The following is a 22,857-nucleotide window of genomic DNA, read 5'->3' as shown; positions in this document are numbered from 1 at the left end:
GAAAACTGTTAGCAGTTCAAAACAAACTGATGCACACAGATGTGAAACTACACGGGACAATTAGGATGCCAAAAGCTTTCTTGTGGGCTGCAGGAGAAATTGTGGGAAAAATAATTCATTAGTGCAATCACAAGTTGCAATCCTATATGTTGTTTTGGCAGCTGTGCCCTGGAATTTCCTTCATTGTATGGCAGGGAAGGTATTTTTCAGGCACTTGTTGCTTTTTCAAAATCAGGAATTGTGTGTGTTATGGAACTCTTCTTTGTGGACCTGTGCTCTGGGATCTAATGCAGATATTTCTCCTTTGGCCTGTGGACTGGGAATTCAAAGGCTTTGTACACCTACATCTGGCGAGGCAGGTCTTGCACCTCAGGCCACTTCGGTTCCAGCAGCAGGAAGGCGTTTAGCCATCTGTGTAAGCTGAGGAACGATTCCCACAGTTAGTGGGGTGACTTACTGGACTTCCAGGAGTCCTGTGCAGAGCTTGCTGAAGCACATCCCTCCCCTTCCCACTGCCTCTTGGTGTGTAGGTTCTTAACTGTATTTATTTTTTATTCTCCTTGCTGTCCATGGAATAAGTAATTGAGCATACATGAGCAGGATTTTCTATCTAAGCTTAATTCTTAATTCTTCTTACCGTATGTAAAAAAAAACAGGCGAAACAGGTGCTAAAGAAGATGCAGGGAAGCCCCATGGCATTTGGTGCTTCAGAGTGTATGTGGTTGAATCCCTGGACAGACAGTGTGTGTTGTTAGCACCTGGTTACTCGGAGATGATGTGTGCTTGGGTGGATGTAGCTTACCTCACCAAATCCTCTGTTAGTCTATGCAGATGGGGAGAGTGCTCTTTTCAGCTGAGCTTGTGTCTCTGACAAATGTGGGAGTCTCTGTTCCAGTGGATGGACAGTGGGGAGCTTTTAGCTGTGTGATTAGGAAGGCTTCTGTAACACTGATTCAATAGTTTTGCCTGACCTTGTCAGATAAAGCAGATCTCTTCCCCTTCCCTCCTTGTTACTTTTGAAGCACTTGTACTCTTTAATTATCATAGAAAATATAGGCAGAAGTGATATTTTTCAAAAAGAAATATAAAGAAATACTGTATGGTTTTAGAGAATTGTGTATACAAGTTCTGCCTGTACCTCTGTTTATTCTCTGTTATCTAGGAGAAACAAACTCCTAGAGGAGTGGTGAGGTATTTTTTTTTCAAGCTGGAAGGATGGAAAGGACATTGACTTTGTGACTGAAGAAGGAGGAGATAGCTTCTTTTACAGTCTTTTGAGTCTTGGCAATTGCCTTAGGTTATTTTTCAGTGGGAAGATAAATATGCTGTATGTGGAATATTTGATCTAAATATCTGAAAGTGTGGAACATTAAATAATTGTAATGTGTATTTCCTAAATAATTTTAACAGGAAGTGGAATCATTTGGCAATTAAGGCTGCTACATCTTTCGAAGGGTAACATGCTAATTTTAACTGGAGACTTTTAAGTAAAATGGATTACATTAATGTTTCTCTTAAGTAATAGATATGTCACAGAAAGATGTATCTGAGTCTTTGAGAATATTAAAAATTTCCTGGTTTTGATTGAGAATAGTCAAAATGTTAGCCTTCATAAAATTCTTTGTATAAGAACTTAGGAATAGGGGAGCTCTTTTGATTTTGATGGGCTTGAGCATCTTTTCCATATGGATTCAATTCACATTTTTATCGGAATGTGGAAGTCATTACTCTGACATCTGAAACTGAGGTAGCAATAAAAAAAATTATCACAAACAAGACAGCAGACACAAATGATTTTGTGTGTATCACTGGGTGGCCCTTTTGAAACTTTCCCAAAGTTAATTGGTTCCAGATATTTGAGAATTAAAATTGTATTGTGACAAATTTATTTCTGGTCATATTTAATTCGAGTCTTCTCAGTAAGGAGGCTTGAACAAACAGAAGAGTTGTCAACCCACTCATGTCTGTCTCCAGTTTTTGTTGTAGTAGCTTTAATCCCAGTGATTTGGTTTAATAAAGACCACTGAGAAAACAAACACTGCTGGTGACTGCATTGCTCTTGTAAATTATTTATCGTATCTCTAAGGTTTTACTGTGGTGTAAGTGCTGCTGTGTTAGCTTAAATTGTTCACAAATATGTCATGTTGGATTAAATGCCTGTGTAGAGTTTATGTGTGCCTGGGAGCAATGCTTCCTGCTGTCGGGGGTGGGATTGGTGTGTGTGTGCAGCTGGGGGCACACAGACCTGCCCTTTCTCTTCTAGTGAGTGAGTGACCAGAGCAGGCTAAACACAGAACCTGGGGCTTCATGCTCTGCTTCCAGCAGAGCAGATGCTGCCTTACACAGGGCAGTCTGTCTGAGTGCTTTGTGGTTGTAGGCATTCTGTGAGGTCTTGGCTATGTCAGTGGTGGGATTGTTTTGCTGCTCACCTCAAGTTCCATGTGTCAGGAGCCCAGGGGCTTTGCCTGAGGGAGGCAGGAGCCCAGGACAGGGTGTGCAGCACCTCAGGTTGTTCTGCTTTTGATTTGGTACAATGTATTTTCTGTACAAAATACAACATATTTTCAAATGTTGGCAAATAGGAGACAAGTGTGGCTAAGTAGCACCTTAAGTGCATATTACACACGTTGTCATATATATGTCATGTGTCTTCCTGTACTGTAGTGTGCTCTACTGCTGTAGTTATTCAGAATATTTATTGAATATTCATATACAGATATTGCATAACAATGGCTTTATTTTTTCCATTTTAAAACTAAACTTGGGCATGAAAAGCATTGAAAAACCAAAATTACCTTAGTATTTAGTTTTCCTATCTTATAAATATGTTCCTCAAACATTTTTTTGTTCTTATAGGAAACAAGCCTTTTTTCAAATTTCTTAAACTTCTGTTACAGGACTCAAGTGTTAATCTTGAAAGACTCTTAACATTTAGGGTTTGAAATTGCTAAAGCTGTTTCTGACAAGTAATGGAAGTCTTGCAGTACTGAAGTCAAAAGTGGAAATTGCTAAGAGTTAATTACGTTTCTCTTAATGAAGGGATCTAATTTGTAGCTCAGTATGCCAAGTTCTTGGAAGACAATATTTTTCTTCTCAGAGATTGTCAGTTATCAGCTGTGACACACTGGTAATGAGATACACATTTAAACCCCCACATTTTATGTGTATATTTATGTATATGTATATTCACACCTGGTGAAAGAGAAGAGAAAGCCTTTGTCCTTTTGTATGTTTTCCAGAATTAGCAGTAAGTAAAAACATTAAAAGGAAATGTTTGATTTGTGTAGGCATGGGTTTAATTAATACAAGTCTATGTTCTGTAAGTGTTGTGTTAGTAAAATTTATGAAAGAGCACTAAACTGCATTAGGGTAATTTATGGCCCAAATAAATGTCAGTTGCTAAGGTACACTAGTATAGAAACAGTGTAACTAGGATTAAAAAAGTGAAGAACTAGAGTAAATTGCAAACATTGTAAGAACAGTGATACAATTCTTTCTTTATGTTCACCCAAGCAAGTATAAGTTCATTTACAATATATTTATTAACAGTCTCAGGCTAATAAAACAACACTTACAGAGCAATTTTGGGAAGTTTCCAGCTCTCTGTATTGTGCAGTGACAAGTTAGGCCAGTGCTTTTTTTTTTTTTTTTTCATTAAGGAAAAAAAAAGAAGGAATCTGTACTCCTGGCTCCTTTATAAGGTTGTTAAATGTGCCATTTGGCATTTCAGAGCACTGCTTTGCATTGTGCTCAATTAGTGCAGACGAAGCAATCACAGCGCCAGTTTCAGAAATGTGCCTAATTACTGTAAACCACTGAGGGATCCATTCATTCTGCCTTTCTGGCTCTGTGGGTGCCAGCCACAGAGACTCCAGCAATTCCTGAAGCCTAATCCCGAGTCACTTCTCCATGTTTCTGTGGCACTTGCATTTTGGAACCTGTAATGGGGTCTGGCTGTTTATGACCATGTGTATCTGTAGTACATGCTGGAAATGAGACCTTGGTGTATAGGAAAGGTTTGAGAATGGCCCTTTAGCCCTTTCTACACACACACGCACACATATTTCCCTCCCAAAAAAGGATGTGCTTTTTTATGTTTTATTTAAATTATTCTGTCCCCTGCCACAGAGAGTCTTTACCAGTTATGAAGGCTGGAATAGTTGGAATAGGATTTATTTGTAGCCTCTGCTAGTAATTATGGTTTACTGGCTAGTTTGATGACAGCCCTCTTCCAGCTTGATGACAAACCTTTCACATTAGCCTTTTTTGGACACTTCTATTTGGTAACTTATTTTTGAACAGCTACTGGGCATTTAAATCCAGACTTAAGAAAGATGAGTGTTGGCTAATTGCTTTGGTAAGACATGTATTTAAAACAACAAATCCACATCTCACTGCTTTAGTTGAAGCTATTTTATTTGTAGGCTTTTGTAAAGTGGTAATTCATCCTTCTCTCTTTACTGAGTGAAGGAGTTGGCTGCTATCAGAGAGTGTTTCTGTACAGATACTTGTGTGAGCATAAAGCATGGAACAGAGCTGTCTTGGAGGAGCATCTTACTGTTGACAGTTCATGCTGACAGTTTTTCTGGTGTTTTGATTATGCAAGTTCTTTAAGGGTCAATGAAACCCATCCATTTTAGCACCAGTTTGGTTTTTTTTTTTCCTGTATATTCTGTCAGTGAAGAGGTGAGACCTTAAACATGTGATAGATGAGAGGGACAAACTTGTAGTGAAGACCTGACCTGACATATGGTCCTTAACCCTGTAATGGTGCTAGCTACTCTCAAATGTTTGCAAAACAGAGGCATCCTTTTTTCAGCCATATTTTGAAAGCTTTCTGAAGAGTGAGTCCAACTGAAAGCTTCTGACTTATGTTCTTATTTGACATTTTATTATCAGGAATTATCAGGATTAATTTCCAGATTTGGTGGGGAGCACTGTGTGTTTTAGGCTCACTTGATAGTCTGCTGTGGTTTCTAAATTGTTTTCAGTGTTGCTATATTCCTTAGACAATTCCTTGTTCTGTAATGGTCTACTTGTTTTAATTTATGTACTTTTCCTTTAAGAAGTATGAGCTATTATTTGGCCGTGCTAATGTACAGCGTGGTTAAATAAACCTGTCTGTGCAATCCTGTGCAGCTTGTGGAACAGACCCACTATATATATTCAGTACCATTAAACCTTGCCAGGAATAACTGTACATTTTGTTCCCTGATCTTCTTTCTTGTTAGTTTGAACTTGATTAAACTATTTGCTGTAAATCTTAAACTCTCTGTAGTTTTGTTAATTACATATTTTAAATAAAGAGAACAGGTAGATGTAGTGTAATAAACTGGTCTGGTGAAGAGATTCTCTTTGTCTGTCCCTGAGGCTGGAAGCAAGCAAGACTTTGAGCTATATTTGAACTGAACTTTAGGCCATCTCCTCATTACCTTCCCAACACTGTGATACAGCTCTACATCACTTGGACTAACTTAGGGCTCTGCTGCAGTTTCTGATTTGGTAAATCTAGCAGTAGATATACTGATAGTGCCTCCTGTGACCTGAATCAGTGGCCTTTAACTGTGCAGTCACTGTCTTTTCCTTGGGAACATTGCTCATTCCCAATAAAAGATTGTAGATGTCTTGCAGATTAGCAGCTGCTCAGTTTCATAACTGTAACTATTGGTGCGTTCAAAACTTCCATAAAATACAGGTTATCAGTTCCTCCAGTGGCTTTTCTCTTACACTCCTCACCTGCAGTCTGTAAATACTTCACAGTCTCTTAAAATTTGTTCTCATCAGTGGGCTATGAGTGGTAAATATAGTAACTATTTTTTGCATGAGAAGTAGAATCATAGAATTATTTATTTGGATTGTGTTCAAAAAATATTCAATAACTTGGCGTGATTCAGTGTTAGAAAGCTGAGGCAGTTGCCCCTTTATTTGGTTACATTTTTTACCACGCTGGAATTGTAATTGTTCTGTATGTTCTCAAGGCAGTGTATGGAAATAACTAAGTCAATGTTCTTTAGGACTTTTGGGAGGTAAATGAAAAGTATTACTTCTCTTTTGGATGAGGAATTGCCATGGTAGTACCATCAGGAGCAGATTTTTAGGATTTCTTGATTGAGGGTCTCCCACCCTTGGGAAAGAAGACTACACTACCTGTTTACAGAAGAATCCTCTGTGTTTCAATTGTCCTGCCTGATGTCAGATAAGAAAAACAAAAGCTACAATCTGGCCCTTCTTTCTGCACTCTGCTTGTTTTACTAGTAATCTCATTGTGTTTCCTTGTGATTTGCCTCACAAGTTTTAGAGAAAGAGGAGTTTTACAGACCTGGCACTGATTGCTGTGTAGCTTCATTTTCTTCTTTTACCACTGTCTGTAGCAACCATCTGAATTTTGATGAAAGTCCTATATCCCCTGAGACAACCCACACATGAAAGTAGAAATCAAGTCCCATATTTCTTGAGTTAAAGTAGGCTACAGTTTTTTCCTATACAAAACCATTATTGTTAGGTTGACAAAGTTAGTTGGCAGCAATTACCAAGTCATTATACACCAGGCAGGAATATTCCATAGTATTGAAGTCAATTCACTACAGTAATTTTGGTGTCTGCAGTGTTCTCGAACAGTTCTGACTGAAAACGTCTCTGGATTTAATGTGTTTCAGGATATGGAGGCCCTAGCCAACTTCTTTTCAGGTGGCTTGAGTCTGAGTCTGGCTCATGCCTTGATTTTTAAGGGCATTTTACTAGTTCAGCTTGCTAGAGGTGCTTTCTTCTGCTTTGACATTTGCTGTTTGTCCTCTGGTCATGCGGCTGGGCTGGATGCAGTAATTCATCCATTGCAGGATCAGGCCAGCTACCTTCCCTTCATGGAAAACACTCAAGAGCAAGAAGGAGTAGTATTCATCTGGCATGACAGAGAAACAGAAGGGAAACGTTTTAGACTAATGCTATAAATGGGTAAATCCTCCAGATTTGTACACTTAGAATTCTTTAGCTACAAAATTAGAGGTGGTGAATTCTCATGCCTTTTGTTTGAACAGATTTGACAGATTTTACTACTTTTTGCTGTTGTACATGTGCGTAATGCAGCAGGGCTTGTGGAGTACAGCTGCACCATGGCTTCTGTCAACAGCCTTAAAAAGTTGAAAGTAGACATGGCTCTTCTGATGGTGTGTGTGAAGGAGAAGTGTGGCTTCCTCCTGAGATTAGTCTTGTGATAAAAGTTTTCTGCTTTTCTTGAAAAGAGAAAACAGCGTGCATGCATGCTTTGCTATGGGCTTTGCACTGCTTGGCAGAAAGGGGTGATTCTAGATGCTGGAGAGACTGTTGTTCTGTCAATTTTGAGGAAAAAATGCTTGGGAATAAGAATTCTTGCTCATTTAGTTTGTCTGAAATGGCTTCACTTGCAAACTCTTGAGTGTTGTGAAGCCCATAAGTGAGGGTTTCTAATAGTTATTCATGGCCAAAGTAAGAACAGCTTTCTTGAGAATAGGAAGAATTTGACCAGTGTTTCCACCAGTTCTCAAAATACTGTTCTAAGCAATGAAATTTTCACTTCTTCTAAAAAGAAAAAAAGTTGATTAAAAAATGATTCAGAGTACTACATTACATTGGTAGTTAATTACCATTTCCTATGGAGTATATGGCTTTCTGCATTTTCTTGCTGATTATTTTGTATTAAGTGGTTTCAATCACAATCAGCATCTGATTTAGTTAAGTGTTTTATAGATAAGACCATGTGATAAATCACACTGTTTTATTTTAGGTCATCACCAAAACAGACATATTCTTCCTCAAAAGCAATTTAGCTGTTGTCTACCATCAGTAAAACTTTTTATAAGCTCCCCCAAAAATGAAGTAGTGTTAACTTGTGTGCTCTGTTTCTAGTTAGTTCTGAAAGATTGTGTGACATATACGTGTTTAAACAACAAGTTTGGGAAGTGAGTTAAGTGTCTCATGCAAAGTCAGTGTAATCTATTGTACTGTTTCCACCGTGGTCATGATAAATCACTAATTTAAAATTGTTTTTTGGATTGGATTCATATTAGTTTAGCACATAACACTGTGAGTAAATCACAATACATGGAAACAAACCAATTGAGACAAAGAAATTTTTGTTCCATTTGCAAATACAGAGAGCTACTACTTAAAATTGCTACCAGTGGGAAATGTAAAAGGTGAGGTAATCCCCTGAAGAAAAAGGGCCCTGGTTGTGAAACACATTAAATGTAAATCTCGTAAAACTTGTAGGGAATGTACTGAAGTACTGAATTGAACCCGCTCAGAGTTCACGCTAACAAGAAATTCTGGTCAATGAAGGCAGATAAAGGAATTGTAAATGACTGTTTAAATTAGTCTGGAATTCCAGAACATGTGCTTGGATAATATGAAATAAAGCTGTCTAAATATGCAGCTCTCATTAATTTACTGGTCATAGTGAATGTCTGTTGCAAGATCCAAGGCTGCTGGAATAGCTTGCTGGTGTTTAAATATTTGCCATTTTTCAGGGGTTAGAGTGAAGAAGAGAGATCAAGGATCTTTTGATTTTACTCTCTGTTGTCCCAGTAACTCACCAAGGAACTACAGGTGGACCATGAAAACTCACCTCAGTCTTCTTTAACTTGTGTGGCAGAAGAGTTTGGCTTCACTTACTTATAATAGCTTGGGAATGAATTCTACAGGAACTTCCTGGCGCCTGTAACGATGTCACACACCCTGTCTTCTCTTCTGCTGTGTTTCTTTCACCAGTGCTCTTAAGGTGAGGAGGGTGTGGTGCTACGAACTCACAGCCAAGAATCAAAATGGACAGGCAAAGATGTAGTAATAAGTGTAGGATGATCAACAAGGCCAAGGGTAAGAAGCTGTACTTGGGCTGGGGCAAGCCCAAGCACAAATACAGATTGAGCATACAGAATGGATTGAAAGCAGCCCTGGAGTGAAGAACCCCCAAGGCCTGTTGGTGGATGACAAGCTCAACATGACTTGGGAATATGAACTTACAGCCCAGACAGCTGGCCTCATCCTGGGCTACATCCAAAGCAGCATGAGCAGCAGGGTGAGGGAAGGGATTCTGTCCCTCTGCTCAGCTCTCATCAGATCCTACCTGGAGTGCTGTGTTCAGCTGCGGGGTCTCCAACATAAAAAGGACATGGACCCGTTGGAACATATCCACAAAGATGATGAGAGGGCTGGAGCACCTCTCTTACAAAGATGGGCTGGGAGAGTTGTGGTTGTTCAGCTTGGAGAAGATTCCAGGGACACCTCACTGTAGCCTTTCAGTACTTGAAGTGGACTTAAGAGAAAGATGGGGACAAACATTTCGGAAGTGTGTGTGGTGACAGGACTAGGGTCAATGGTTTTAAACCGAAAGAGAGCAGGTTTAGATTATAAAGAAAGAAAGAAATTCTTTGCTGTGAGGGTGGTGAGGCACTGGAACAGTTTGTCCTGAGATGTGGCTGACGCATTCCATGGAAGTGATAAGACCAGATTGAATGGGGCTTTGAGCAACCTGGTCCAGTGGAGGGGGTCCCTGCCCATGGCAGGGGAGGTGGACTAGATGGTCTGTAGATGTCCTGTCCAACCCAAACCATTCGATAATTCTGTATAGTGTTGGAGTTCATTACAGCTCTGGATTCAGGGCAGTGCTGGCGTTTTATCCTGAGAACTTGGTGACTACATCAAGCCTTGTTAGACCTGTTATTTCTTCAGACCTATTGTTTCTTCAGTAGCCTTTGGCCAGGCAGCAGCAAAGTTCTCCATGGATCAGTTTCAAATGGGATAAAGGGATATGAAGCATGATGAGTGCTCCTTCTCACCGTTTTGGAGCTGAAAATCTGAAGATTGTGCTGCCCCTAAATCCTGGGAGACAAGCAAATGTGCTTGTATATTCCTGGTCTGGCCAGACTGGTCTTTTGGCCACTATCTTCTGCTCTGGCAGCATTACTAATCAAAACCAGGTTTGACAGTTGTCATGTGCTTTCTGCAGGCTGGCTTGCAGCTGTTTGCTGTCCTTCTGTTGTGTGATAGGAAAAAAGGAAGGTTTAAATTGGCTTCACTGGATCATTTCTCAGATGCAGAAACCTCTGTTCCATTATGATGATGGGGCAGGCTTGCTTGGACCTCCTTTTTCTGGCATTTCTGTCAAGGCAGGGGCGTTTAAATGGCCTATTTCTCCAGTTTCCCATGCTGGCTGCTGGCCTGGTTTGTGGGTAATTCAGTTCATGAGCATTGTACTGCTGGATTTATTTTTTTTTCTGGCTTCCTGATACTTAGTTAATTGCAATGTTGAGCCCTTCAATCCTTCATGCCGAGAAAACTAGAAAAAGGTGAAAGTCAGTTACAGGCTGGGACCAGGAATCCCAATGTAAATACCAAGCATTTTTTGTGAGGGGGCTGGGAGGAAGGAAAGGAAGAGAAACAGGTAAAGGAGAAGTCAGGAGAAAAAAAACAATTATCATAATCTTGGCAAATATTACAAATACCACAACTGCAGACTACTAGCTTCAGATTAAGATAAATACATACAAATGTTTTTTATTTCAACCTCTTAGTAACATATATCATGTGATTATTTCCATGCCTGGTTTGTTGAGCGTGTGTTCTGCAATTGTAAATTACAAAGCTGTCTAAGGAGAGGCTGAGGTTCCTGAGCAGACTGCAGCAGGGAGGAAGATCAGGATAGTTTAGTTAGGTAGAGGGTAGAGATAAATTAATTCATAAGGTGGTTTATTAACCCTGAAAGTGCACATTCAGGTCAATGAGCAAACGGAATTTGTAAATGGAATAGAAGTTACACTGAACTGTGTACAAATTTGAACGCGTGTTTACATGACAAAGCCGAAAATGGTCTCAGGAATGAGCAAGACAACTCTAAAAAGTTACTATGCTGTTAGTCTTGTTAGTTTTAATACTGATTTACTTATGCTATATTAGTGATGTGTTTCGCATGTCTCCAAACTCAAGTTAGGGAATCAACACATGCTTATTATTTAAGAAAGTAAATACAGTATTTTCCATATAGTACTATAAGATACATGGCCAGATGTGTGCTTTGTTTGCATAAATGTTGGGTAAGTAACCAGAGGAGAGAGAGATCAAGTATTATGGGAAGCAAAGGTGAGGGTTTGGTGCAGCACATTCTGAAAGCTTAATTTGGGAAAACAATTGGAGACTTTTGGAAAATGGATACAAGGCTTTCATAAACTCTGTAAAATATTCTTTATCGTGGGGTTTAAATTGTTTAGGCTTTAGAGAGTTCACAATTAAGTTACATTTATTGAAAGTAAAGGTAGGATATTATTTGATCTATTAATGGGTGACTGGAAAGAGCTTGTGTCTTGCAGATGTTAAATATAGGCTGATCTACTCATTGTACAAATAAGGTTCCAGTAGTTCAGTAATGAAGGCATAGACATTTGGAGTAATTCAACAAAGTAAAAGATGGAGATATATGGAATTTACATCTTTACAATGGAATTAATGGAACTTTTTAGGGTTTTTCAGAGAGTAGGAATTTAGTATCTGACTTTTTGAAAGCTTCAGTTCAGCTTCAGTATTGTATTTTGACATATTTATTATATATTTTAAATTTCTAAAGTATATAGAATGGCAACGCATTCTGTTTTGGTATTGTGGTAATTTCATTAAAAGTTGCAACAATAATTAAGTTCCTCAGTTAAATCTGTCATCTTGAGTAAGGTTTAAATGCAGACAGTTGCTTTACATTTGAGTTTTTGTGGACAGAATTGAGGAAAAAAAATTCAAAAACTTCTTCTGTGTTTTCCTAGTCATTATTGCTTCTGAATCTCACCAGATCTGTTTTATCTAGCACTCCTTGTTTTCAAAAGTTGTGTGATGGTTAGCTAATAAGGACTATAACAATAGTTCATATATAATCAAGTCAAAAGGTTGTTATTAATGGTTTAAGATAGACTGTCAAAACCATTTTTTCATGTAATTTGCTTTTCACGAAGAAGCACAAATTTTACAGGCCAGAGCTGTCAGCTAGCTATTGTATCCATGATCAGCAAACCTAATAGGAGAGAAAAAATATCTTTTGTGGTATTCCATCCTTTTTTATTCTTATAAACAATCTGCATAAATTTCATTTGAATTCAATTAGGCTTTTTTCTGTTTGTTTTGGGTTTTTAATGAACATATAGAAGTAGATGCCAAAATTTGTCAGGTGATTAAAAAGCATACATTTCTAAATTCATTAACTTGTGTGATCAATCTCTGCACTGCTTGCATTTGCAGTTTTAGCTTTGGTAAAACAGTAACTATTCTGCTGAAGCATTATGTGAGACCACTTTATTTTTGTGCATACCTAGAAAATTCAAGACATCTGGAGTCTAATGCAGTGTTTCTGTTTTTCCTACCATTTCCATCAATAATGCACAATTATCTTCCACTTTAGTTCTGTTTCATACAATCAGTGGTTTCTCTTTTTTTTTTTTTAACTCGCAAAGAATTTGATCAGAAGCAACTGCTTTATTGGACTGGGAACAGTTGGTCATCTTTGTCTGGAGATGACATTAGAGCTTGCACAGCGTTACAGAGTGATAGCGTACTCAGGCTGCCATTTCACCTCAAGTGTAATGTAACACACTACACGTTCTTTGTAACGAGCAACAATTTTAGGATTCAGTAACAATCATCTTGGCAACACATTTCTTTCACACTGAGATCACTAAAACCATGTGTTGACAGTTTGCTTTCTTAGGAACCTCTGACTCCCATGGCTGAGTAGAAGGCTTATTCACAGTGAATTGAATGCAAATAAATCTCAAGTTTTTACAGCTTTCTAAAATATCTGAGTATATAGTAATATTTAGTGAAAACAGTTAAAAATTAGCTAAATTCCTAGTCAGCAGTTTCTTTGAGAATAGTATTATTATTTCTTAAATGGACAGTTATGCTAGTTTGACTTGTGACAGCTATACTCTGCATATTTATTAGCAGATTTAATACAATGACATAAACTTGCCGTTCAATATACTTTGTATCTTTTAACACATTACTTAAAAGTAAATCCTTTGAACTCAAATGTCACTAGTAGATTTAGTCATATTGAAACAAGTTGTATGCAAATATTTTGCTGCATAAATATTGGCTATTATTATACTGGTAACATTGGTAGGTTTGAAATTACATACCAAAGATATGTCAGGCAAGATGTGTTCAATAAACTGGATTTTTAGTCAAAGTAGTTTTGATGTCCTGTAGGGATCCTTTTACTCTCAGCAAGGTATTATCATAAATAGAATTTTAGAAAATATATGAGGTGTGCAAGAATATTGTTGCTTTTATATTGCCGTTGTGGTTCCTCATGCAGCTTTTTTTTCCTCTGTCCTTTATGGAGCATTAAGTATGATGAAGTTTGTCTCTAACGTTCAAAAAAAATATACAATCCACGTATATTTTGACTTTCTCCACCCTTATGCTTATTCTTTCATATCCAACATGTGCAGCTTGAATGCCAGCAGGATGTTCTGTGTTTTTTGATTTCCTTGTGTCTTGGCTTGTCACAGCTAGAAACTGCAGGATATCCTTCCACTTGGCTGGCACAAACCTCTTGCACCACTTAGAGAGAATTTGAGGAATTGGGCTGTGTTTCTTTGGGGAGCAGAAGGAATTTACAGGTCATCTGTAAATTGCATTTTTTTTTGTGGGCTTGTCACTTAAAATGTTGTTTTGAAATGCTGAAACATGTTGATCAGAGAGGTTGTGCGACCTCCGATCTTTGAGATGCTGAAAATGGGCCCAGAGAAGCTTTTTCAAGGGAAAACTTGAGCAGGATCAGAGAGAAACATAGAGTGGTTAAGGCTAAGAAAAGCCTTTAATGTCGTAGAGTCCATCCATCCATTAACCCAGCACTGCCAAGTCTACCACTAAACCATGTCCCCAAATGGTTTTAAGCACCTTCCAGGGATGGTGACTCAAACACTTCCCATGGCAGCCTGTGTTCAAGTGCTTTAAAACCCTTTCCAGGAAGAAACTTTTCCTAATAGCCAATCTAAACCTCTCCCCTAGTACAATTTGAGATCATTTCTTGACCTGTCACTTGTTACCTGGGAGAAGAGACTGACCCTCACCTGGTTATAACCTCCTTTCAGGCAGTTGCAGAGTGGGATAAGGTCCCATCTGAGCCTTCTTTTCCCCAGACTAAACATCCCCAGCTCCTTCAGCTGCTCCTCATAAGACTTGTGTTTCAGACCCTTTTCCAGGGCTGCTACACTTCCTTGGACATGGTCCAGTATGATTGTTTCTTCATTTGCAGGACAGAAGGGAAAAAGATGGAAATTGAAGACAGTGTGGAAGCTTTAAAAAAACAGAAGTGTTAGAGATAAATTTGTATTTTAATACTGGCAAATTTTTGCTAGCTGATTATTTTTATCATTAGTCTGTGTGATGTTATAGCCCTGTGAAGATGTTAAAAAATTCTGAATGGTTACATCATGCTCTTCTACCTTGTAAGACATTGCCTTACTGAATCTCCACATGTTCACACCTAGTTTGCTTTGTCAAAAGAATGCAGACCTGAACTATTTACTGCCACTGTCCACCTCCTTCACATTAAAGGTTACACCAACAGTAGGCTTGGCCTGATTAATGTTTTGAAAGATAAACTTCTTTAAGGCTCCTCTTGGATTTTGCATGCTGAAATCCCCAATAGCTCTTTCTCCAGCCTTGTCATTGCCGGTGAAAGGCTATGGGTGGCCTCATCCCCACCATGCAGTTTGTGTGGGAAGCTGTGTTTGTAGGGCTAATCTTCTTAGTGAAGGGTAGCCTACTGGAAGGCATCTGTGATGTTGCATTTGCTATTGCTATGATTTTTCCTTGTTTCTAAATGGTTTTGACATCTGGCATTAACAAGGTGAGTACAAGTGTACTAAGAGAGGTCTTTTACTAGTAGATGTGAAAAGAAAGTCACACACACCAATGGTTTTCAAAAGAATCAAAAGCAGCTTAGCTGTATTGACAGAATGCTCAATTTGGTTGCAACATCCCTAAAAACCTTGGTGAAAGAAGCCAATTTTGTGAAATACAAAAGGTTGTGTGAGGTTCACTTAATCTCTCAGGGAAGAAAGGTTTGAGAAGGAGAATCACATTGGAGCACTGCGCTGCATCCTTGAGGGTGTAAATGAAGTAATACATATTGCAGCCCAGTGTTCTGGGGTGTACACATTCATTTACAGGGGTGTGGGGAGAACATAAGGTAATCTAAATATCTTTTATTAAGTTATTTTAGAAAATTACGTAGGAAAGAATAAGCCTCACTTAATCTGTCTCTAGGAGGACTGAGGAATTAGCTCAAGAAATGTCTTTGATACCACATTTATTGAGGTGCAGCTTTCTTAAGGTAGTGGTAGTGAGAACTCAGGAAGTCATGCAATCATGGAAACACTGAGATGCTTTTTTTTTTTCAAATCGCTGTTTGGAAAGATGATCAGCTACTGCAAACTGCTTTTATTTGTAAACTTTCTAAATCTGGTTGTAGTTGTTGTTGTTTTTTCCCAAACAGCCTGCTAACTTCTGCTTAACATAGATCCTTAAATGTCAGGGTATTTTTTTAATTAGAACCAGATATTAAACCCATGTTTTTTTTACAGCTGAAATTGAAACCATCTTCACTGTTTGCTATGGAAACAAGTTTTTAAAACAAATCTGTTCATGTGTATGCTGTTGTCCGTGAATTTATGTAACTTGCAGATTTTTTTCATGCCTTTTTCCAACCAGCTTGTAGGAAGATAAGTGGTACAGAACCTATTATAGTTTGTATTAAGCCAGAAACTTATATCTGTATCAGAGGTATGTGCCAATTGTCTCGCTGCATCAAAGAAAGGATGGGGCAACTAACACAGAAAGGTATTCAAACTAATCAAAGATAGGAGATTTCCCCAAATTTGTGTTCCCTGCCATTTGCGCATGACAGTGTTGTGTTTTATAATCCCACCATTACTGAGAGTTAAGAGGGGCTAAGGTGCTTTTAGGAAAAGCACTGCATCATACTATTTTTTCATACACATTTGTCAGTTTAAGTGTGTATTGTTAAACAGCAACTTTGAAATTAAGTTTCATGAATCATAAAATGCCATATAGCTATTTTTTCCACAGTAACCCAACTATATTCCTTACGACTTCCAACAAGAAGTTCTTTGCAGCTTCTGGAGGAGAGTTATCTGGGGCTGAGCGTCTCTGACCTGCTCAAAGAGTCTTCTGGAACAGCTGTGATGTTGCCTGAGGAATGATGTACTGTTACTTAGGCTGACACCAAAATCCTCAACATGTGTCACCTTGCCTAAACTGTGCAGGTTGTTCTAAAGGAATTACTGGAGCAATTCAATTGTAAAATAGGTGCTAGAAGGTAGCAGAAAATATAAAAAATGGTATAAAAGTTGAAGCAAATTGTCATGAGATGTATTGTCTTTTTATAATAATTAACTAACTAATTTGACTGTGTGTTTATTGATGCAGGCCACAGAAACATTGTTCCGAATGGCGGTAGCAAGAGGAGCTATCACACCTTTGAGACATGGAGAAGTAAGGCTAAATATATCTATTTTTTTGTTTCTTGTTTATATTTTATATAATGCTTTATTAATATAGTGTTTTATAAGTTCCTGGAAGTCATACTGTCTTCAAGTAAGTGAAGAGAGCTGGACTACATATAATGTGCATACCTACATTCCTGTATTGTTTTCAAGGAGAACAGGAACTTAAATATTGCCCAGTCAGAAATGAAATATTTTTCAAAGAATACTCTATTCTCTTTGCTTCAGTCATTACTTAGCCGTATGATAGAAGTGGCTCAAGAGAGCCTTTCAGCTGCTTTGCCAAGTTTTTCACTCAATTTTCTCTATTAAGGATGGTCAAATCTAGAGAAGTTCACAGGAGATCAGTATTTATCACTGGATAGCTATGGAGAGGTTACTTCATCCTTTGTTCGTTTTGAGAAATAGTAACTTCATGTTACATATAAATGTATTAATGCATCAATTATTCCGGAGAGGCTAAATGTATTTGAATATTATGTTGCTCATACATGCTTCTGTTTGTGGTGAACATTTTTTTCCCTTCTTTGTACAGTTTTATATCTGGTTAACATGGTTTTGAATGTTATGATTAAGTATGTCCAATATGAGTTGGTGCCATTTATACTTAGGTTGGATTTAAAATTAAAAATAAAATATTACAGTCAGTCATGATGCTGAAAATGAGAAATGATCTGGGCATTGCCACAGCTGGATGCTACAGTGTGTGGGGTTTTTCAGTATCAGAAAACCCAGTGTTTTCTCATGGTAATATTATTTTGATCAAATTACTAATAAGTTTGTGAAAAGTTCTTATCAGAGACACAGTGTTTAGTCTGGAATCTTGACCTACAGTGACTCTGGAGTCCCAGCTGTACTGTAAAGGTTCCTTTTGCTGATGAGGTTGCCTTAATCTCTTTTTTGTGACAAAATAATGTAACTCTGCATCAGTGTCTGAAGATGTACCTGAGATATCATGTCCTGCCATTGTCTTTAAAGTAGTTATAGCTTTTCTGAATATATGGGTCCTCTCTGAATTTTGTGTACTGCTATTTTCTGCAGAAGAATGTAATGCCATTTCCAGAAGTGTTAGTTACCTAATATGTACATCTTTTCCAAATTCCCTGGTTAGGTTGTTGTTGTGGGTTTTTTGTGTTTTTTTTCCTTCTTTTTTTTGTTTTTTGGTTTTTTTTTTCACAGTGAAGGCTACTTAATTTTCTATTTTTTAATGACCAAGTTGCTCAAAATGTTTATGTAGTTACCCAGTCAGGAGTGTGAATTCTGGAAAAAGAAAATTGTTGGTTTTCTTAAAGAGTAACTAATTGTACTGTTTTGCAATCCAAAATACTGGGGCAACAACAGATGTAATGATGTCTGTTGTGAATGATATTAGTAATTTTTGAATCTGATACATCTTCTGTTGAGCCAGTTTAGCTCACTGATAAGGTAGAAAAAAATTTAATTTTTTCTTCACATATACCTTCTGATTTTTTATCAGTTAAACCACCTCAAAGGCTAGCAAGAACCAGAGGAGGAGCAGCAATATAAGTGGTGAGAAGTTGTAACTGTGGTTAGCAAGAAAGGAAGGGTGAGAAAGTCAACTTCATGTTGGTGTATGATGTCCTATGATACTTTTTCTGAGGTATTCCTGAGACCTCAGTGGAAATGCAGTTAAGACTAAGCTAGATAATTTATAGATAAAACATGGTAATAATGGTCCAGAATTGGCTTTTTGTGTAAGAAGGCAGCGGGAGAAACCAGAAAATACCTTTTTTCTCTCTTGTATTTTTATTGGACTTCATGCAGCAGAAAATGTTTTCACTCAAGGGAGATATTTTCATTAAATTCCATTGTGTAATTATAATTTACTTAGTTTGAAAATGAAAGATTACATTATTCAAATGAAGCTAATTTTTCCAGAAAAAAATATATAGTTATCAAGTCATACTACTTTTTTTTTTGCCCTTCCAAGAACTTGCTGGATGTTTGCACACATAAGTAGAAAGGAAGCCAGAATAAAAGTTGAATATGAACTAAAGTTGACTGTGTTCTGTTTGAGAAGTGTGAATTTGGCAGTGATAATCAAAACAGAGAAACTTTTTTAATGGAAATTTCAAAATACGGAGGCAGCAATCCAAATGTACAAAAGTGCTGTTCAACTTTCACATCAGCACTTAAAAATTTAACACCATTTAAAATTTGAAAGAGGGTAAAACTGTTCACTGCTAGGAGGCAAAAGTCATACCTGTTTGTTTTAAATTAATAAAAAAAAAAGGCATTATTCTGTATCTACCACTGAACAGATTATTATGCAAACATTTCTTCTACAAGCAAAACAGGATGCATGAAAAGCTGTCCATTATGATCCAGCTGTCATTACCAGGTGGATTTATAAGTTACAATATTGACTGTCCACTGGCAGTCTCTTTTATTTCTCCTTTCAACATTTCCTCATTCATTTGGCCTTACCAGGTCTTTATGTGTGTAGAATTTTTATGTTTTTCATTTATTTTTCTTGAAGAAATTGAAAAATTAGGATGTATAGGTTTGATCTTTCTACTTTTGCATGTGGTTTATAAAATCACAGTTAAGAGTTTAGATAATTATGGTGCCAAAACTAATTACCAAAATTCGGTGCATAGTGCCAAAAATTATTTAACTGTGGAATATTAATCATAGAGGTTCCTGAAGAATCTTCTCAGCAGTTCTCTTTGCTCCTGTGTGGGTTTAAGTGTAGTAGCATATGTGGGAGGGAATCAAACCCAGAAGTGTAATTCATTCTCAGGATTCAGTATGTTGTTTTCTATGTTAATTAGTGATTCCTGTGAGTTATTTTATTGTGGGGGTGGCATATGGGGCAGAGCCCTGTTCATTTCTATTGCTACTTCTAGCTGATGCCTAAATGATTCAAAAATTATGGGAGCAGATGTGATCACACCAAATCCCATGGCTGTGCTTCTCTCTGGCAATCTTTATATGCATTTCATTAATGACACAAGGCTGAGAGCCGGTGGTTGGCACAGCTGAGAGCTGTGCATTTGGGGAGCCCGGACCTGGCACCACCTAGAGAGCCTCTCCAGCTGTTTCTTCTGCTTCTGGTCTTGCAAGAGGCTCAGATCTGCTGCCATCAGTTCCTCTCAGTGCCAGTCTCTGCCAGACAGGCCTGCTGTCTCTGTGGTGCTGGCTGATAGGGCAGCAGTGATGGGGTTGAGGAAACAAGAGCAGCAACAGTCTGCCAGCTGAAATGAGTGACAAGAGGAATACAAGGAGGCTTCTGCTTCAGAGGTGACTTTTTGTGCTTTCCAGTTCTGAATTCCTGAAGCCTCTACTGCTGTGTGCTGAGCTCCCAAGGGAGAGCTGTAAGGAGGAGTAAGGCTTGGCAGCAGTGGGCTGTGAGGAGTTGCTGAGTGCGTGGCAGCGGGATGGAATACATTTGACACAAGCTGAGATCAGTTCGGTGACTATACACAGAGAGAGAGAGAAAATTTCCAAAATTTTACTGGAAGTGACCAAGTTTATTCACGTTGTGCCAGTGATATATCAGAACCAGTGTGTCATGTAGGATATGGATATCCTGTGGAGATGCTGAACAGGAAGGAGAGATTTGGTTAGAACAATGAGCTCACAAGTCATTGATGGTCTCAGGCTCTGTAGATGAGGGAAATGGATCCACACAGAGAAGGAGCAGGGGGATAATCTGAGAGGGTGGAACCCATATATGGAAAAAATGTGTGAAATGCACAGGCTGACATAGCAACAGATTTCATGGTAGAGCTATGATTCACAAAGAGCCCCAACTGATACCAGCCATGATCTTTGTGGCTGTTAGCATAAATATATAAGTTTTTCTAGCCTAAAATGGCTTACTGCCTTGCAGTGTGTTACATGTAACTGCATTCATTGCTATGGCAGTATATACCCATGCTTGAAAGTGGACTTCCTTGGAAGAAGACAAGTCTTTGTTTTTGTTTAAAGCTTTTTTTAGGACATGTCACCATTCTGGTTGTTTTCTGTAAATTCAGTAATATGAAGTGCAAACTTTTATGAATTTAGCCCAGATATCTGTCAAGAGTAATTTCTGTGGATTTGTGTTCATAGTTAATACCAGTGATGTGTTTGCAATGCCACACTTAGCTAAACGTTGAACAAGAGGACCAGTAAGGATCTTTAAAATGTGGTTTCTTTAATATTTTTACAAGTGAATATGTAGCAGTGGGAGCACTGAAATGCTCCTTCATGCAGCACTACTTTTTGTTCCACAGGTGTATTGAAAGAACCTTGGGAAGGAGGGTATACAGTTCAAGTGACATTACTGCCAGGTCGGGTTTTCCTTGCCCTCTTTCTTCCCAGTCTTCTGTGCCATAGCAGAGTGCAGTGTAGGCTCCTGGAAACTCACCTGTGGAATTAAAGTCATCTAGACATGAACCTTTTGTATTATTAACAAAAACTGTGATTACTTTTTTCATGAGGAGGAACATCTTAATTTTACTTGCCAGTGGGGTAATTCAGAAGAGATGTTATGACACCTGTCATCATATTTAGTTGTGTAATGTGGAACTAAGTATTCATTAAAGGATAATCTCTTCTCTATATAAAGGATTGTTAGTCTCTTGAATCTTACCCTCTTTGTTTTTCCTGGCCTGGTTAAGGGCTGCTGGCACACAGAAAACATGTGTGTTTTTTAAATTTAAAAATGTTGCAAAGCAGTGTAAATTTAATTTAACCAGACTGTATTTCTGAATGTTGTGTAAGCTCCAAAGTGTTGGTAGGTTTCAGTATTTTCTTGTATAAAATTACCTACTTATATTTGAAAGGTATTTGCAAAATTAAAAGAAAATATTTGGTTGCAGGCAGGTCTAAGTGCCTGTTCATGAAAAGTGAGTCCCTTCTCTCTGTTCTAAGAAAATAATCTTTTATTTTTAGCTTTTTCAAAAGAAATGTTTTTAAAAAAATAAAATTAAAAAGATATCCTATAAGAGTGTTCTGAACCATCAATTAACAGCTCAAATTATTGGCATACATGGTTATAGCTTTCTCATTAATGAAATCTGTTTTGGAAGTAGTATAGAGCTTGTCTTTTGTAACTTCTTGTAAAGAAGCAGCAATGGATGAAATGTATCCACAAGAATAGAACTGTTTTATAGTCCTTTGGCTTAAGGTTTTGGTTTGGGGCATACGTGTCAGAAGTATTTCAAAATAGTACCGGGATCTGGAAAATTCTTCTGGCAGGTCACAATGGGTAACAGTTCAAAGGTAATTTAATTGCCAAAGACTGGCATACCTTATCTATGTTATCTGGAAGTAAGTCAAAGGTAAATAATTCTTCTGATTAAATGCAGTGAAAACTAAAGCTTGATTGGAGAGAGAGAGAGAGAGAGAGAGAGAGAGAGAGAGAAAGGTTGAGAATGCCATTGAACCCTGGGGAGGGAAACCAGCAGATTGCCTTTGAGCTGTTCCAGTGTACAGTGTTCCAGGACTGTTTTTGCCGTGTGTTCAGTTGTGTGAAGGTGTTATTTGTCTAGCCGGCCTTAGACAAATGGTTTATCCATTTTAAGTGGTCTATGGATGGATTTTTCATTAATTTTTAGTCATTAAGAGGAAGGAAAATTTGTTTTAAAAACCATAGTTGAATATGAAGAACTTTTCTGCTCTTGTACTATACTATTTGCCTAAAGATAGTCTGTTTCTTACTAAAAATCATCTCAAGCCTTGATAGGGTACTGACCTCCTCTAAATAATTTTAAATTGTTGTGATGTAGTAAATTTAAGGTAGAAATATCTGTAAGTAAGAGATGGCTACATATTCCAGAATATGGAGAGGTACCACTGAAGAAAGGTAACGCACAAGTTTGGAAGCTTGGAGAACTTGAATTTCAAAGCAGAAGTGAAATAATATCTAGGTAACTCATGCTTTGTAGTTTTCTTTTAAGTGTGTGGAAAATGTAGTCTGTCTATTTTTCATGCAGCGGAACAACAGAATTTAATACTTTAAGCATTTAGCATATCATGCTGGGCATTATTATTATTGTAATTGTCTTTGGTTCAAGCTCATGGTATGTATTTGTCTTAGAGTGGTCTTAACTTCCCTTAATGAAGTGAAACACAAGGCTAAAAAGTAAATTAAACTATGCCCTGAGGTATTTTCCAGGTGTGTTTCACCAAGAAAGTATTGGCAAGGGAGTAAAGTAAGGAGAGAATTACCTATTTTAAAGAGTTCTCCATTTTTTTTTCCTTCCTTAGTACTTAGCTTGTGTATTTCAGATTTCTTACTCTTATGCATCAGCAAAGCAGCTAGTGCATGATAAAAGTAGACAATAAAAAATTATGGCAA

General features: G+C 37.8%; 1 protein-coding gene across 1 annotated transcript in view; it reads left to right on the top strand.

Moving 5' to 3' along the window:
* Positions 1 to 22,857, top strand: part of TMEM135 (transmembrane protein 135) — a 159,444-nt gene that overhangs the window by 51,766 nt on the left and 84,821 nt on the right. Inside the window, exon 5 of the mRNA XM_039718506.1 lies at positions 16,471 to 16,536. Within this exon, the coding sequence (XP_039574440.1) occupies positions 16,471 to 16,536 (66 nt within the window). The remainder of the gene's footprint in view (positions 1 to 16,470; positions 16,537 to 22,857) is intronic.

The sequence above is a fragment of the Passer montanus genome, unplaced genomic scaffold (assembly GCF_014805655.1).
Source record: "Passer montanus isolate IOZ18808 unplaced genomic scaffold, ASM1480565v1 scaffold4, whole genome shotgun sequence".
Taxonomy (NCBI): Eukaryota; Metazoa; Chordata; class Aves; order Passeriformes; family Passeridae; genus Passer; species Passer montanus.
Note: the sequence above shows the minus strand (reverse complement) of the source record. Positions and strands in the feature narration are given on the sequence as shown.